This window comes from Saimiri boliviensis, chromosome 6 (genome assembly GCF_048565385.1).
Source record: "Saimiri boliviensis isolate mSaiBol1 chromosome 6, mSaiBol1.pri, whole genome shotgun sequence".
In the NCBI taxonomy this organism is placed as follows: domain Eukaryota; kingdom Metazoa; phylum Chordata; class Mammalia; order Primates; family Cebidae; genus Saimiri; species Saimiri boliviensis.
Genome location: NC_133454.1, coordinates 89,921,147 through 89,938,304, shown reverse-complemented (window position 1 = coordinate 89,938,304; position 17,158 = coordinate 89,921,147). Strand labels below are relative to the sequence as shown.

Sequence of the window (17,158 nt, the reverse complement as noted above, 5' to 3'; positions counted from 1 at the left end):
ACCTGAGAGGCAAAAGCAGGCTGCTGGCCCTCCTTAACCCTCCGGGGTGGGGCTCAGCTCCATTCTTGAAGAAGCCCTTCAATGTCCTGTCTCAGCAACAGTCACCCACAAATACTGAAGAGCCCGCCTCCAAAAAGTATAAGGGTACCCAAATACACTCCTTATTTCTACTCCACTAGCAGATGGCTAGGGATTATGTGCTGATGGGTTTTATTATTTTCTTTTTTTTTTTTAATTATAGCATTTCAATTTCCCAAAATTAAGCATTCCCAGAGCTCAACCAGTTCATGCCTTTTATTCACTACTGGATTCAGACTGGTAAAATCTTATCAGAGCCTCAGCCCTCCCAGGACCTAAAATCTTCTAAGCTAAACTCCAGGAGCCCTTTTTTTTTTATCCTAAGTTACCTACGCACCTTCTGTCAACCAGGGTTGGGCCTGCTCTGCCAGACAGTCACTGGGGGATACCCATCCTTCTTCCTAAACCCATCCTCATCCCCATCACACACTTCTCAACACCCCTCTCCATGTGAGAAGTTCCTTCCATCCTTCAAGGTCAACTCAAATGCTTCCTCCTCCAGGAAGTCTCCCTTCTGTGTCTTCCCGCAGTACCTGGCTCCAGGCACCGATCACTTTATAATTTTTATGTGAGAGTCTTATTCAGCCTGTGAGCCCCTAATGTCGTTTGCGCTTCATCTCTTTATTCCTCAAAATGCCCAATCTAGAGCAATAGTACCTGGCAGGCCTCCACAGACTCGCTGAAGCTTCTCTAGGGTTCTTTCCCTTCAACGTTCTTTGAAGTTGTTTGGGAGGGACTTGGGGAACGGTCATGATTTTTGAAAAGGTTTTGACCAGAAAGTGCTGTTGCAGGGGCCAGCGTCAAGGTGGGCACTGGAGATGCGCGAGCGCAGAAGAGCAGCCTCAGCAGAGGGAATACTGATCTTTCTTGCGTCTACTCTTTATGCTGCCGCCCCTCCCCACTTCCTGCTGGGTAGAGGGGCCTTGAAGGCCCAGGACCAGCCAAGGGCTGCCGCGCAGAAAAAACATGGTCCTGATTTAGCCTCTCAAGACCGGGATTGTGCAGTCCCCCTCTGCTCCTGAAAAGGAGCGGCGAGCCCTCCACCCCGCGCTGAGGGCCGCAGTGCGGGGCAGGCTGCCTCTCCTCCCAGCGCCTGGCTGGCCCGCAGCACTGAGAATCGCTCCGCCGCTCTCCGCAGATCCGGACACCGGCACTGGCGCGGGCCAGTCTTCTTTTGCTGGAACTCCCTCCCCATCCTCTACCCTGAGTGCTCACCCCGCTTCTAGGCACTGGAAGCCTTTAGTAGCCTCCCAGTCTGAGGGCGCCCTGCAGAAAACCAAACTGAAACCTATCTGGGTACCTCTATTCGTGTGGCCGGTACCTCGTGTGTTTTCAGGGCACCCCCGATGGCAAATGCTCTGCGGTCCTCATAAGTACCTGTCAAAGTGTCCTAATTTGGAGCTGGAGAGGAGGGGAGTGGTGACCTAAGTAAGATGTGCGCTTTAACCGTCGGGTGGTGCAGCACCTGTGCGTTCCGCTGCACCCAATTCCGCCTGAAGCGGACCCAAGAGACAAAAGCAAAACAAAAACCCTTAAACTGCCCGACCTATGGGGTGAAGGAGTGCATTGCTGTCCCTTGGGTCCAGTTGAGAAGATGTGGGAGGGGGCTCTAGGTTCAAATTCCCATTGCCAGAGGGCGACTTGTCACTCAGCCAGGGTAGGGAAGAGAGCGGCCGGCCCCGCGGTGCCTACTCATCAGGAGGGCCAAAGGGATCGTGAATGTGCGGGTCCCTCCTCCGTGGGTACAGAAGAGGTACAAGGGAGCACAGTGGCCCAGCATCCGATGCAAGCCGAACTGGTGTCCTCCCCATCTCTTTTGAAGGCAAGCACCTTCCACCCGTTTAGGGCAGATGAAAGAAACCCGTCTTCACTGAACGATTTTACTAAAACCAAAATATGTTCTGCTTCAAGAAGCAGAACAAGAAGGCGAGGGTGGCGGGCACTTCTGAGAGGTTTTTGACAGCACAGCGCCCGGCCGGCCCTTCCCCCTCACCTCCTGGCTCGCCTAAGGAGTCCCCTAGGAAGGCAGGATATGATCCTGAACCGGGGCTCCAGGACTGGACAGCTGCGGGCTCCCACGGCGCTGCGTGCCCAGGGTGCCGCCGCTCTCTGAACACGACGGTCAGCGCCCGTGCTTACTCGTCTCAGGACCCAGGCCCCAAAACTGGGTCCGTGGGGGGTTTGGGGCCTGCTCCTCTCTCTAGATAAGAGACTCCCGGATCTATTGCTGAACGATTACGGTCGCTCCCGCCCTCTTTTTATGAACTCTTGCCTACGAGGTAAAGGGCTGAAGCCTGAGGAGGCTGCTCTGAGCCTCCCCGCTCGGCCGCCCTGCCTCAGCGCTCCTGTCCCATCCAACCCTCAGGTGCCCGCCCCGCCCCGCCGCAGGCGGAAAGAGCGGAAAAGCCGTACCTCCCCCGTTCTGGAAGGCCAGGTAGGGAAACCTCCAGACATTGCCCAGCCCCACTGCGTACCCCACCATGGACAGGATGAAGTCCAGTTTGCTGGACCAGTTCCCTCGGGCCTTATTCTCATCCCCTTGCTCGTCCTCCTGGGGGCGGAAAAGCACATTGTCGATAACAGCCCCAGTAGGTCCACAAGCAGGTCCACCACCCCTCCCCCGGGCTAAGGGTCCTTCCCAGCAAGCAGGCCCCCACTTTTCAACTGAGGATGCATCGGCAAGCAGGACCCCAAATCTAAAGAAAGGATGCATCTACAAGCAGGAACCTCACCCCTCAACCCTGCACTGAGAGTCAATCAGCAAGCAGCCCCCCAATCCTGATCTGAAGATCCATCTTAAACAGACCCAAAACCCCTCTTTCCCAGATCATACAGTCAGGGCACACCAGCAAGCAGCTCTTCCCAACCTTGAACCTGTAAGGTGATGGCAAGCAGGTCCCTCCATCCCCGACCCCTTACCAAGAATTTATTTGGCAAGCAGGCTCACAACATCATGCCTGGAGTTCCCAGCAAGCAGCTTCCTAATTAACCCTCTCCCACAAAAAAGCCTTCACCACACCCCTTCCTCAGCCCTTTCTTTCTTTAGAGTGTGTGCCAAGACCAGAAAGAGAGCTGCAATGCCGAAGCCAGCCGGAGCCCCTGCCTTACTTTCTTGACCAAACCGGAACCTGCCTGGTCAACTAACTTAAGAAAGCATCCTTCAAGACTAATGAAAGGGAGATGGGCAGGAGGGAGATCTGAGGGTAAAACAAGTGGGAAAACAAACAAACAAAAAAGATTGGTATGGGAAGAGATAAGCCATCTAAAATCTTGGGTTCTGGTCTAAACTTTACTACTAATCAGCTGGATAACCCCAGGCAAGCCACTTGCTCTCTCTGAACCTCTGTGTCTCATCTGTAAAAGAGGCTTGGAATAACTGTCCCCTGAAGCACTGGCCAGCTCCAGCAGTCTATGAATCTTTGAGGCTCATTTCCTCAAGCTCACACTAAGATGCTTTCTTGGGGCAGTGCCCGGTCCTAGAATGCCTCACTACAAAGCAGGAAAAATCAGGGGAGACCACCTCAAATAAACTCTGAAAATGTTCAGGACACCTAGACACTGCACAAAGCTTTCCAGGGACTCAGGCCACTGCACACAGTTTCTACCTCCTCAGTCACCCTTCACCTCCTATTGTAGTAACTTGCTAGGCCTCATACTTTTCTACAGGCTGTGAAGGACACAGCAGCATCTGTCAGAAGTCTCGAGGAGGGAGAAAGGTCCAGGGTGAGTATCAGAAAGGCACAATCAGAAAGATGGGAAGGGCTGAAAATAAGTACTTTCAGAAACCGAATATCTTTAACAGCCACCCTCTAGTCCTCCCACACACAGACCACCTCCACTTCTAACCTCACCCTTCAATCCTTCCAGGATTGCAAAGGGTGGGAGTTCCAGCTCCTGCCGCAGTGCGGAGGTTAAGCAAGACAAGTGAAATAAATATTCTTCTCCACCTGGGGTCACACTGTGGGATGCATACTGTCTGAGGTAGATAATACACAGAGACAAACACTCCAGATGTGGACCCCAAAAGGAAAGACAAGTGAAAAAGTCGATGTTTATTTCTCCAGATGTGGACCCCAAAAGGAAAGGCAGGTGGGAAAGTCAATGACACCACAAGCTCCTGCTGTGTGGGCCTGTGGATAAGTGTGAATGTGTGTGCGTGTGTGTGTGTGTGTGTGTGTAAACACTAGAGTGACTAAGGATAGAAGGGCTGGATAAACCCTAAACTTTACACTGGCACAAATTCTGATCTGGGCCCCCACTGCTGTATATATGCATAGCCCCTGAGGCCAGGGAAGGAGAGGAGATGGCAGAAAGGCAGGCAGTGAGAAGGGAAGAGCAGAAGTGCATGAAAAAGGAAAGAAGAAGAGAACAGAGAAGGAAGGAGAGAAATTAGAGGGAAATGAAAGAAAACAAAAGCCTATATGAGATAGGAAGCCACCAGCAAAACTTGCCTTTATTCATAAACCCAGGGATTGGGATTTGCCCTGTGGGTTTTTCACGCCTCTAATTAAGTGATAAAGGATCTTGGTGGGGCCTGAAACTTATACAATTGAGGGAAGTTACTTTAGGGAAAAAAATAGAAACTTAAGGCAAAATCAGACACCAGGTTTTGGAAGGGCCCCAGCAAAGGACAGGCCCTGAAGCTTAAGGTTCAGTAGCCTCAGGTAAACCCACCTCTCATCAAATGAGTTCTCACAAAATAAGCATAAGCGGCAGTGTAAAGGCTGCATAACTTAAACTATATCCTGCTGCCCTTCCACCCCCAGTCACCACCACAGGGCTTTGTTCTGAAATTTCTCCCTCTTTTTGTTTAATTAAGAAATTATTTTTGAAAAGAAAAGACAATCATTGGCAGGAGGGGGAGTCTGTCTGCATAAAAGGGTGGAATCTAACATCTCAACTGCTTCTTGGATCTGGACCTGGGTTCCCAATACCACCAAGGCTGGGAAGGGGCAGGTCGTGGCCCCTCTGGCAGGGTCACTGCAGCCCTCTCGCCCTGAACTGCAGACCCCAGCGCAGTGCGAGCTTCCGAAGCCCCAAAGCCGCCTCCCGCATCCATCACCTGGCACTGCCGGTTTCCCCATCAGCACACGTGCACCCGCCACTGCCTGGCTGGCCTCGGTCGCGCGGCTGGAGAGCAGAACACCGTGCAGGCCGAATGCAACCTGCTTACCTGGGTGGCAACGGTGGCCACGCTGCCCGGGAGCACGGACGTGATTCCATCCGTGCCCAACACCACGGTGCTCTGGCTCATGTTCACCCAGCCCACGGCCGGGGTATTGTTCCTCTCCAGGGTGCCCTTGCCCACACTCACGTTCGCATCCCCCTCCGGGCCTCGCAGAGCCGGGATCTTACAGTGCAGCGCGTTGCCGGGCCCGGAGCTCCCAGGAGAGGGTACGGCTTGCGCGCCCTCCGCCTCTCTCAAGTCCCGCAGAGCTGCCGAGGCCGCCTGCGCCCGCGGACTACTGAGTTTGCAAGACCCCACTCCTGGCCGCTCAGCCTCGCATGCTCGCGGGTCCGCTGACTGGAAAGTTTGGGCGCCGGTGGAAGCGGACCTGGGCACACGTGGCGGCGGGGCGGCAGCCGCAGGAAGCTCTTGCTCCGGGCTCGTCCTGGGCGCACGTGGGCCATCCAGGTGGCCCTGCGCCGCCGCCTCCAGACTGTTGGCTGGCTGTTTATTCATTTCCTTGGGAGCACTGCAATCCTGCAAACACAATGTCAAGTTCGTGCAAAACAAAGTCACAACAGCTTTTAAAATACCTGTATCTACACATGGAGGCGTTCGCAACTCAGGTCCAGACACAATCTCTGGGGAAGCAAATTGAAATCTGAGGGTTTTTTCCCCCAAGAAAAACTGCAATCAGTATTTCTCAATTTGCCCGTTTCGTCAATAACCAGATGACAAAAAGAAGCTAATACTCCCTCCCTGGTGGAGGATGAACTAAGAAAAGAGGCAGAAATGTAATTTTGTAGGGGTAAAGGAGGGGTGATGGAAATAGCCCCAGAGTCATGAGCTCCCCTCCTTCTTTGGATTTCACATCACAGCTGTGGGTGCCCGCATCCCCATCACCATTGTAGAAAGATTCTTTAATTTTCCGCCCCATTTCCTTTGTCACTCAACAATGCACATTGCCTTTTTCCCCCATAGACAAGCTGTGGCCACAAAGCTGATGCCCTGGCACCTTCGAGCACTTCAGGCCAAATTGGTTGTGTGAGTCCCAGCGCTCCATACCCCACCTCCTCCCGCCAGGTAGCAAAGACAAGGTTAAGAATCACGATCAAAATAACCACAAAAAACCTCCTATAACGATAATAAACTAAATTCAAGACACAGAGTAGCAACTAGGCTTGTTATCTTACACAACTTGTATTCACTTCCAGATTCCCAGACATGTAAAAAAAAAAATGCAAAGTTTTTTTGTTCGTTTGTTTTTGTTTGTTTGTTTTTTGGCGTAACTATTCACAGGAGTCTAATATCCTTCACAACCCTACCCTTGCTTGAGTACCAAAACTCAGGACTAATTTTTCTTTGCTTTTTCCCAGTTTACTTTCAAATGAAAAGAACTGCCAGCGGTGGTGCTTCTATCTACTTTCTTCCCTTGTGTTATCTTTCAGGGCTTCCTAAACATTAGCACCAATAATTACTATTACACTGTAAGAATAATCCTATTATCTTCACTTCCACTGCACGCCTCTCGTCTAACCCCCTTTCACAAACACGCAAAATAGAACTCCTCAATTTGCACAAATCTAAGTTTCTCGGCTTCAGCCAGCATTTGTCTCAATAGCCTCTAGGACCCAGAATAACTCGCCTCTGTACCGGCATCTGGCTTTTCAGCACCGAGGACAGTGCCCGGGATCGCGTCTTTACAAGCCACAACCAACCTCTCAGCTGTACAGCCCAGGAAACCTCTTTGCGACCTCAGGTGAGGCTCACAAGTACAAATACCTACGGCTGCGAGAATTGTTCTCGTCGCCCCCTTTCTCCCCACCCAATGCACAGACATCTCCAAAAAAAAAAATACCCAAAACGAATCTGCTCTCCCTATCCTCTCAGCCCCCTTTCCTCTTGAAAGAACAAAAGCAAACACTCACCATGTCTGACACAGGCAACAGATTGAACCGGTGGAGGGTGAAACCCGCTATTGACAAGACTGGGCTTGGCTCCCGCAGGAGAGGCGCTTTCTATATCTCCTTGGGAAAGGCCGGGTTTGCGTCAGTGCAAAGCAAGGTGCCCTTGGTTTGACATTTTCCTGATAATACAAGTTTGATAAATCATTACCCCCTTGGATTCAAGTTTTAAAGGGACAACAGCCTAGAGTATGCTGACCAGTTGTCACTCCATCAGGAGGGGGCTGCGTGTTTGGCGTGACTCATGTGGGTCTGATTACTAAACCGAAACCGGCAGGAGGGGAAGACAGAAGTTTGCCTCCTCCTAATTAAGGGAAACATGGGAGGGACACGTCCCACTGCACCCAAGGCAAGGCGCAGCCGCCAACAGAGTGGATCGGGCTGTAGAGGTGGGGGAAGGGGCTAAATCACTGTCTTCTTTTTCCCTTCAACTAGATTCCATTGCTGTCCTCCCCAGTCTTCAGGGATTCCGAAAAATATTACTCCGAAGGAGACTGAGGGTCTGGGCACAGCCCCACAGCTCTGTGATGGCTGAAGCGGGCATGGGTCCTGCATTTATTATAAGTGTGGACCTACCTTACATGTATGTGAACTTCAGATTGTCACATCCCTACCCTTCCAGACAGTCTTGGAGGGATCCTGGTTTTCTGTTTGTTTGTTTGTTTTTGTTGTTGTTGTTGTTTTGTTTTGCTTAAACATTGGGATCTAGTATTTCCGTTCCTATTTTAAATAACTCTGTTAACACAATCAAGAGAAAATTCTGAGTATAACTGACCATTCTCGTTGCATTTTTAAAGCTCCTCTGAAAACGTTTTAGAGAAATAAAAATAAATCTATGCCCTACACAGACCTAGTTCTTAGGTCACTTTCAAAGTCAAGGGAAACCCATTATTTCTTTGTAGTCCTTTCAATAAAATCCCACCAGAGCCAGGCCTGATTTGGCAGCATGGGACCTTAGAGACCCTCCAAATAAGGATGTCCAGCAATAGGGGCATGCGGGGAGGGCAGAGCTGGCAATCTGGAAAGCCGTGCGAGGATGGTCAACCTTACTGTGGCGGCGATGTGATTAGGGGTGGACGTGGCGATTTAAAAAAAAGGACTTTTTGGTTGATACAATGCAATAGCTATAATAAGAGGAGAAAACGCCTTTACAAAGAAGGCGTAGTTTGGAGACTAGAAGGGGATTGTCAGCAAAATGCTTCCCTTCTCTCCTTCCTTGCCGGTCTAGCTCGGGAACATTGGCCTCGGGGATGGGAAGCTACAGACAGCACATTGTCACTTCCCTATGGCCAGCAGCCCAGCCCACTGCCTCGGGGTCCGCGCCGTCGCAAGCGGCTGGGCTGTCCCCACGCGGCTGGAGAACAATGCCGCAGCGGCGGCGGCCGCAGGCGGAGGCTGCAATGGCAGATTGCAGCGGGCGCCTGAGGGGCACCCTCCTACCCTCCTCGAGAGCTGGAGAGTGCATGGATGCCTCCGCTGGCTGGCTCTTGCGCCTAGCCCCTCTAAAGGGCAGCTGGCCGGGGACACAAGGTCTGCATTGTTTTTGGTGGGAGCAGGAGGAGGAGATTTTTTTTGAGACTCCTTGAGGGTTTCAGGTCGCTTTTTATTGCAGTTTTGAGCTAACGTCTATTGAGATCTCACGACTGAACCATTGTGCAAGAGCTATCCATGAATTATCCGGGGTAGCTTTGGCAATGGCCTTTGAGAAACGATACCAATTGCAAAGCTGAGGAAATTGGGATTCAGAAAGTAGCTTTTGAACCCTGGAGATGATCCCAGCCACTTCCCGGGGTCAGTCGCGCTCTCCCCGTGGCCGGCTCATAGGGCGAGGTCGGGAATGAGGGTTAAGAGGGTAGGGTGGGCTGTGGTGAACTCTGGCTGGAGGAGGGTCGTCTGAGTGGGTGTGGCTGAGAATTCCGGAGGGGTGACTCCTCCCGCTCCGGCTGGTGCTGATAAGAAACCCCCCAGGCTCTTGGCATTTCGGGGGAGGCCGGGGGACCTACAGGAGCTTCTGTCCCCAGTTTCCGGGAGGGCGCAAGACGGATGCGAGAACTTTGGGAGGCAGCCCTGGCAGGCAGGCTCAGGCTTCAGAAAGCGACTGGCCCGCGCGGTACCACTAGGCGCGCACAAAGGTCCGTGCAGGCCTTCCTCTGCCGTTCCCCGGCCAACTTCCACGAAGCACAGTCACGACTTCGGAAGGTTCTGGCCAGTTTCCCAATTTGCATTTGAGCAGCCCCCACAAAGGGCCAGTTGCGAATGGAGGGTCCACCTGCACCCGATTGTCCCAGGGCGCACAGACCTGGCTGGCCCGGGAGGGAGGGAGGGTAGGAGGGGGAGAACCGAGCAGAGGCGGCGGAATCCATCCTGCCAGTCTTCTCACCTCCCCCAGCTGCGGCTCTGGGCCTGAATGACGCCCAGCGCCGCCACTCGGCCCCCAGGCCTGACTTTTCGCCCGCTGGCCCTCCCCAGCCCAGTGAGCACTTGGGTTCTTGCGTGGGGCCCGCCGCGCGTCAGACTCTGCAGAGGCGGTGACGCGCAGGAAAGGCTGTGGGGTTTGGCGGAGGCGCGGTTCGGGCTTCCCGCCTCCCCCCACTTTCAGCCGCAAGATTCTAGAAGGGAGGGGCTGCGTGGAGAATGGAGGGAGGGTCTGGAGCGGAGTGGCCTGGAGGGGCAGCTATGAGGCCAACGCGGGGGCGGGCACTACCCCGGCTTGAAGGTTGGGGTTTGGAGGCGGAAGAGAGCGTGCGGAGGCGGGAAGCCAGGCCCTGGGGCAGCAGATCGTGCGTATTGGGTATGTGTCAGCGCCTACCAAGCGCAGAGGATGGAACCGCAGTATTTACAAAAAAGAAGAAGAAGAAGACGACGACACGAGGCGCACGTCCTCCCAGCGAGGGCCTCCGCCCCCGCCCTCCGCTGACGCCTGTTTGGAGTGATAATCCGGCCCAGCGCGCCGCAGCCAAGCAGGCCGTAAATCCGCATCCATCACCGCGCAGCCGTTTGGTCTGAATTAGCCAGTCACTACGGCCTTAATTACTTTGTCAAAGATGAAAAATAGTAATTGATTTTGTCCTCGATCACTTTGTTCCTTCCCCTCCTTCTTGCAGATAAGCAAATAAATCGCTATTTCTGAAAACTCGTGCCCACTCGGTTGTATAGAGGTAGCCTACTGAAAAACAGGCCATCGGTGGCCGTCCTGACGCCGGTGTTACTGCCAAGACACGAAAAGGGAGCTGCAACCCAGGCAGGAGAGGGCCGGGAGGGCGGCCTAGCACATTCAAGTCGCTGCCCTCCTTCCACTAAGGAAGGAGAGGAGGGAAAGTTACCGGTGTTTTAAGGGCGTTTGCTCTGGCTTTAGCTGGGCAATGTGGCACCAGCCTCCTCTGGTCCTCAGGGCGGCAGGCGAAGAAGAGCTACCAGCGCGACTTACAGAAAGGCGAAGACTTGCGTCCAGGGTTAGCGGGCAGAGCCTAGCTTTGAGCCCCGGTCTGTGTTGACTCCTCTCCATCCACTGCATGAAGGATAGAGTATATGAGAGCCTGTGTCTGTGTTTACATGATTTTAACCTAAGAGCCGTTAACACCTAAAACGTCCATAGATGATGGATGGATGTGAGGGCTTGGTGTGGGTTTCAGGTGGCGTGGCCGATAGGCAAGAAGCCACGCCGTATTTTTGTCCCACTTGTCTACTATTGCCCAGCTCCACTGCAGTGTTGTTCTGTGCTAAGAACGTGGGCTCAGCAGACAGACTGCACCACCTCCTAGCTCTGTGACCTTGGGAAAAATTCCCCATTAGTAAAATGAGCATAGTAAGAACTAACCTACATCAGCCAGGCACGGTGGCTCACGCCTGTAACCCCAGCACTTTGGGAGGCCGAGGCGGGCGGATCACGGGGTCAGGAGATCGAGACCATCCTGGCTAACACAGTGAAACCCTGTCTCTAATTAAAATACAAAAAATTAGCCAGGTGTGGTGGCGTGCACCTGTAGTCCCATATGCTTGGGAGGCTGAGGCAGGAGAATCGCTTGAACCCCGGAGGTGGAGGTTGCAGTGAGCCGAGATCACCCACTGCACTCCAGCCTGGGCAGCAGAGTGAGAGTCTGGCTCAAAAAAAAAAAAAAAAAAAAAAAAAAAGAATTAACTTATCTCAAGGGTGATGTGAGGATTAAATGAAAGAATGCATGCAGAGTGCCTAGATTGAGGTTGGCTGGCTACCTGGCATACTTTCAATAAGCTGTTGTTATTCATATTATTCAGTCTAGAGGAATCATATGTTGGAAGCCCCTCATAATTAGCAAGTAAGACAAATCTCTTTTCCTGGGCCAGAAGGTTTAACATGGGTAGACTTAACATAGAATAGAAAACCTTACAAAATATGTAATGATTGTGCAACATTTCTCCCTCCTCTTTGGTCATCCAATTATCAAGTATTTACCTTTACTAAATGAAAATTAGTAGCATCCCAGAAAGTGTTCAAATACAGAAGCTGCTATGAGTGTGTCTTGAGGCACCTTTTGTTTATATCAAGGTAAATTTAAATATAAAGAAAGGGCAGAAGCTTGGAGCTTCCTAATCGGTCTCACTGTTCAGTTCTCATCTGAACCCAGGGTGTCAGGGAAGCACAAGTTAATCAAAGCAGGCGTCTCTTATTATCGCATTTCAGAAGGGTTCATACTTGGAAATCAGTGGTTCAGCTAAATAATCAGTCTGTGTGCAAAATGTAGGTTTAAAATTCCGAGACTCAGACAGGCAGGATGCTTGTTCCTGAGTCAGCAGTGATGATGATTCTCACTTCACTGCAGCAAAACACAGGGCAGTGGGTGCTAGCGCAGAAGCAGAGAAGTACATGACACGATGAAAAGGATGTTCAAGGTCATCTATAGTCCCATATGCCTGCTTTACCAGTGAGAAAACAGAGGTCCAATTCAGGGAGGAAAAGTGAGTACTCAAGGTCACTTGGCACACTAAAACAAAGGCTAGCGGCATCTCTTTAAAAAAGAAAGAAAGAAAAAAGAACTATATTATCCTTTGATCCAGCAATCTCATTCTTAGGAATCTATCGCAGAAAAATAAAAAAACACAGTATGAGTGTTTACTATAGCATAGTTGATACAGCGAAAACCTGTGGAAAAAAGAAATAGCCACATTAGATCATCAGTGGATCTGCAGTGTGGAGTGATTTACAGCTGTTGAAAAGAATAAATTAGAACCATACAGAGATTGGAAAGATTTTCTTGATGTATTGAGAAAACCCAGCTACATTAAAGTGTGTATAATACAACCTCATTTTTGTACAACAGTAACTAAAGCCCCATGTCTGTCTGTCGTCTCTCTCTCTCTCTCTCTCTCTCTCTTTCTGTGTGTGTGTGTGTGTGTGTGTGTGTGTGTGTGTGTGTGTTCCAGTAAAACGTGGAAACACACGTAAGTTAGTAACGAAGATTCCTAGTAGACAATGTGGGCATTGATGTGAGCTGAGGAGACAGGGAAGAGCCAAGCAGGAAAGGTAGGGAGAGGAGGGTGAGAAAGATTTTGCCTAAACAAAAATACTTCTATTAGTCATACTTATAAATTTATGTAAAATATGTATTAAAAATTGTAAGAAAATAATTCAGTACTGGATTCTATTGCTTTAATTAATAAGAATATTCACCAAGAAGGCTACTTTCATTAGGAAGTATTACCCCTACACCTATTTTATTGTCTTTCTCTGAAGAGTAGAGCTCGGAGAAATGAATTCAGTTAATTAAGGATCCCAGCTACCAATATTTGGCTAATCCTCCTTCCTCGGGTCCTCGTGTTTCTAGCTCTTAGCTCTGCTGGGGTGGAACCAGGGCATAATTAAGACCTTCAGAGGACAGAGTCTTGGAAAATATGATGCTGCTCTGCTACCCCCAGCCTTATCCTTACAATGTACACTCAACTATAAAATAATTTACATTAAAATTACACCAAACTGAAAATTCCTGATTTCTAGTTTTTCCATAATAACATTAATGTCTTTTGAGTAAGCATGATACATTCACCTCTTTTCCTCTGCCGCCTTTCCTTATCATCCTTTTGATAGTTGTGCTTTGCTCATTGCATATGTTTGATGGAGCTACTTAGTAATCTCCTTCCAGGTATGAATCTTCTGTGTTTATCCATCTGCTGAAAGTTCCCAAACCCAAAAATAAGAGATAATAGTCTTGTAAGAGAGATCAGGTCTCAAATATGTTTATTATTGGAAGTAGGAGACTTCTAATACAAGAGAATTGATATTGTGGCTGCAATGTTGGTAAATGAGATTCTCTTTTTTAAACGTTTTCCTGGTCTTCTCTTTCTGTCCTAGTTGATGGGGCAGTGGAGGGTGGGGAATTAAGTTCAATGTCAGGCAAACCTAGTAGGAATTCCCACAAGTAGAGTGAAACGGATGTTGGAAATCTTCACTGTGTAGGCAGTTTATGTAGTTAACCAAGGCTGTTGCGTGGAATGTGAAGAAGGTTCAGAAAGGTATGATGGTGAGGATGCTATTCCACGAAGTGGAACTTGGAAAATTCAAGACACTTCACACCCGTAGAGAACTGCCAGACAGCACTGACAAGATTTAGGACCTTGTAACTTTGTCACTGTGCAGCACCCTTGTAAATTGGGTCTAGGGGATTATGGACATTGGCACCCCATTTGTGACTGTTGGTTCTAGCAATCTGTGGCATCCAGATTTCTAAGACCATTTCAAACAATGGCCTGGAGGAGTCCAGCTATATCTACCGGTTTTGACAGACAATCCAAGTTAATCATTATGGTAGTTGTCCCTTGGAATGTCACCGTTAGAGCTTGGGAATGATCCGTAAATCTTTCAGAATAATCTGTTAGGATCTGCATTCTATTTCAGGGTGTTTCTCTTTCAGTCTAAACATCTTCCTAGCTGAAGGGTAACATTATATCGTGAAAATAGGGCTCTAGGCTGGTCCAAAGGTAGTGAGTTGTCTCAAGTGATTGTTCACAGTCAGTTACAGATCGATCTCCTTGTTCTACTCTTCCCCCTTCTCACTACTGCACTTGACTAGTCTTTTAAGAAAAAACAAAAATAGGGCTCTAGTAGTAGACATTAGACATGAGTTCGAACCACGTTCAGCCATTTGTTAGCTATGTGTTCTTGGGCAGCTACTAGCCAACTTGTAGCTACTACCAGTTACTTATCTTCAAACCTCACTTTCCTTTTCAATAAAATGGCATTCCTTTGATTGATTAAATAAGATAAAGTGTATAAAAGCTTCTAGCATGGTGTCTGGCAAGAGCTCCTTCTACCTTGAGATACCAGATTTGAAAGTTACTCTGAGTCTGACACTCTGCCCTTAGAGATGACTCCTTTCTACACATCTTAGTATTCCTGGATTTGTTGACGAAATCTTTATGTATTTAAAGCCCTTCTTCTTCTTCTCCTTCTCTTTCTTCTTGTTTTGAAATAATAGGCCATTCTAAGGACTTTATTCTGCCCATCTTTCTTGATGGGAAATGAGCTTTGCCTGTTTCTTTTTCTTTGTTTAGTGTGGGTTCTTTTTTCTACCTCTTTACACTGCACCTCCCTTAAAATGCCAAGGCCATCATAACTCTGCCTTTGCCACTGCAGTACCCTCTGCCTGAAATGCTCTTCCTTCCAGAATAAATTTCTGTCTATACATGAGACTTTGCACAACATGTGTCTCCTCTCAGAGGTTTTTTTTTTGTGTGTTTTGTTTTTTGTTTTTATGAGCAAAGTTAATGTCTCCATTCTCTGAGCTTCCCTAGCACCTAGTGCATTGTAATTATTTATTTCCATGGGTGTCTTTTCTACTAGAGTTGCTAATAGCCACATGTGGCTACTGTCATTTAAAATAGTTAAAATAAAATTAAAAGTAAAATTGCATTTTTCACTCATACTAACTACATTTTTAGTGCCCAACAGCTACTTATATTAGGCAGTACAAAGAACATTTCTGTTATTGCAGAAAATTCTACTGGACAACACTGTTCTAAACTGTGAATGCTTCAAAGGCAGAGAGGTATGAGATTTTAAAGCCTCTTTTCAACTTGTACTGATATGCAGTAGTATTTTTGAATGAGCGACTTAAACCATCATAGAATAGCCTCTTAGTTTCTTATATGCCATCTTACTGTCTTTACTAAACCATATTTTTATAGTTTATTAATTTTCACTTGTATTATTTTTCTGATTATGAAGATAATATGAGTTTAATATGAAAAAGTTGGGAAAGCTCCCCACCAAAAAACGTAAAAGTACATATTCCTATCCACCCTAAAATGTATCCTATTAACATGTTGGTGTAGCGCTTCCTACATTTTCATATGTATGGATACATAGTTACTGTTTTTACAAAATCATGATTGTGCTATTCAGATTGTTTCATAATCTTTTTTCACTTATTGGTATAGCTCCACTTCATTGTCATAAAATTTACATCATCGTTTTTCATCACTGCATAGATTTTCGTAATATGAATATACTATAATTTAAGTAGTAAAAAATTACTATGCATTTGAACTGTTTCTAATTTTTATTTTATTTTTATTTTATTTTATTTTGAGACAGGCTCTTGCTCTGTTGTCCAGGCAGGTGTGCAGTGGCACATTCATGGCACACTACAGCCTCCAATTCCTGGGCTCAAGTGATCCTCCTTCTTTGGCCTCCCAAAGTGCTAGGATTACAGACATGAGCCAATGTACCCAGCAATTTCTAATTTTTAAAATAAATAGTACTATATTCTCTATCTTTCCATCTATATACATCTTTGTTCAGGTCTCTAATTTTGATTCTTAATGTAGGTTGCTATCTCTGGAATTACTCCCTAAAGGAATTGCACATTTTTCAGAATTGGATTCATCTTATCTAGACCAGTTTTTTTGATGACTGCTTTCAAAACACAGACATAGAGCTGTATATGAAGATGTAGCCAAGCTCTGAGCACAGAGTGACAGTTCTCTGTGCTTTGTTTTCATTCCTTTTCCTAATGATGCTCAGCAATCTGTGAATATTTCTGGCTATTAAAAAAAAAAAGCCATGGGAACAAAGACTGCAGTATGTTTCCATAAAGACTAAATAAGTTTTATCTTTAGCATAAATAAATTTTTCATGGAAATAATATTACTTGGTAAATACAAGTATTTGTAATTGTCAATTTGCACAATATCCAAATTTTACAACTATTAGGACCAAGTAAATAAGCTCATCTGTTTACACAGGATTTGATTAAACAATTGCAAGAAATAAAACAAACGTTAAAATGTGCAGGATTTGTGAATGCTTCTTCTGCAGTGGAAATGCCTGATTCAGGGCTATCTCTGGTTTCTGCAGATTATGTGGATGATGACATGTTTTTCCAAGTCATTAACTTGGGCACAGCTTTGGGGCCAAATGAGAAGCTATATCCAAACCATTTAAGAGTCTGGGTGACTAGTGGGACTGACAAAGGAAAGACCCTCTGTCATTGCCCATGGTAGGAGCATTTGGGGAGTGCGATTGCCTGTGACGATGCATGGTTCAATGATTCCATTGTTTCATGAAGGCCTGGTTTCACTGATACTAAGGGGAAAAGGTGGGCTGCGCCTGCATGGGCGATTAAGGTGACGCTGTCAAAGGCGTTTAGAGTGATTTTTTTCCCTTAGAACTCTATTCTGTCACTTTGGGGCATTACAAGGTCTTTTGTATTACATTATAGAAAAAAACTAAGCAAAAAGAAGAAAATAAATCACTTCATCAGGACTCTTTTTCGATTGCAAGGAATAGAAACTCAACTCAAAACTAGCCGATGCTTAGGTGTCAAGTAACAAACAGGTCAAGGTAAAAACGGAGCTGACTTCAGGGAGGCTGGATCCAGCCTGCCCACAGCAACGGGATCCTCTCTTGGAGTCTTGGCCTCTGTGGCTTCATTTGTTATGTGTTTTCAGACTCTCGTACGTATCATGTGACTCAAAG

The 17,158-nt window shown here is 47.8% G+C and overlaps 1 protein-coding gene across 1 annotated transcript in view; it reads right to left on the bottom strand.

The window, feature by feature from the left end:
- LOC101029603 (sodium- and chloride-dependent glycine transporter 2) overlaps positions 1-5,766 on the bottom strand; it is a 38,194-nt gene extending 32,428 nt beyond the window's left edge. The window contains exons 1-2 of the mRNA XM_003919917.4: positions 5,252-5,766; positions 2,491-2,629 (exon numbers count right to left, since the gene is read on the bottom strand). Of these exons, the coding sequence (XP_003919966.4) occupies positions 2,491-2,629; positions 5,252-5,761 (649 nt within the window). The 5' untranslated portion in view covers positions 5,762-5,766. The remainder of the gene's footprint in view (positions 1-2,490; positions 2,630-5,251) is intronic.
- Between the last annotated feature and the right edge of the window lie 11,392 nt (positions 5,767-17,158).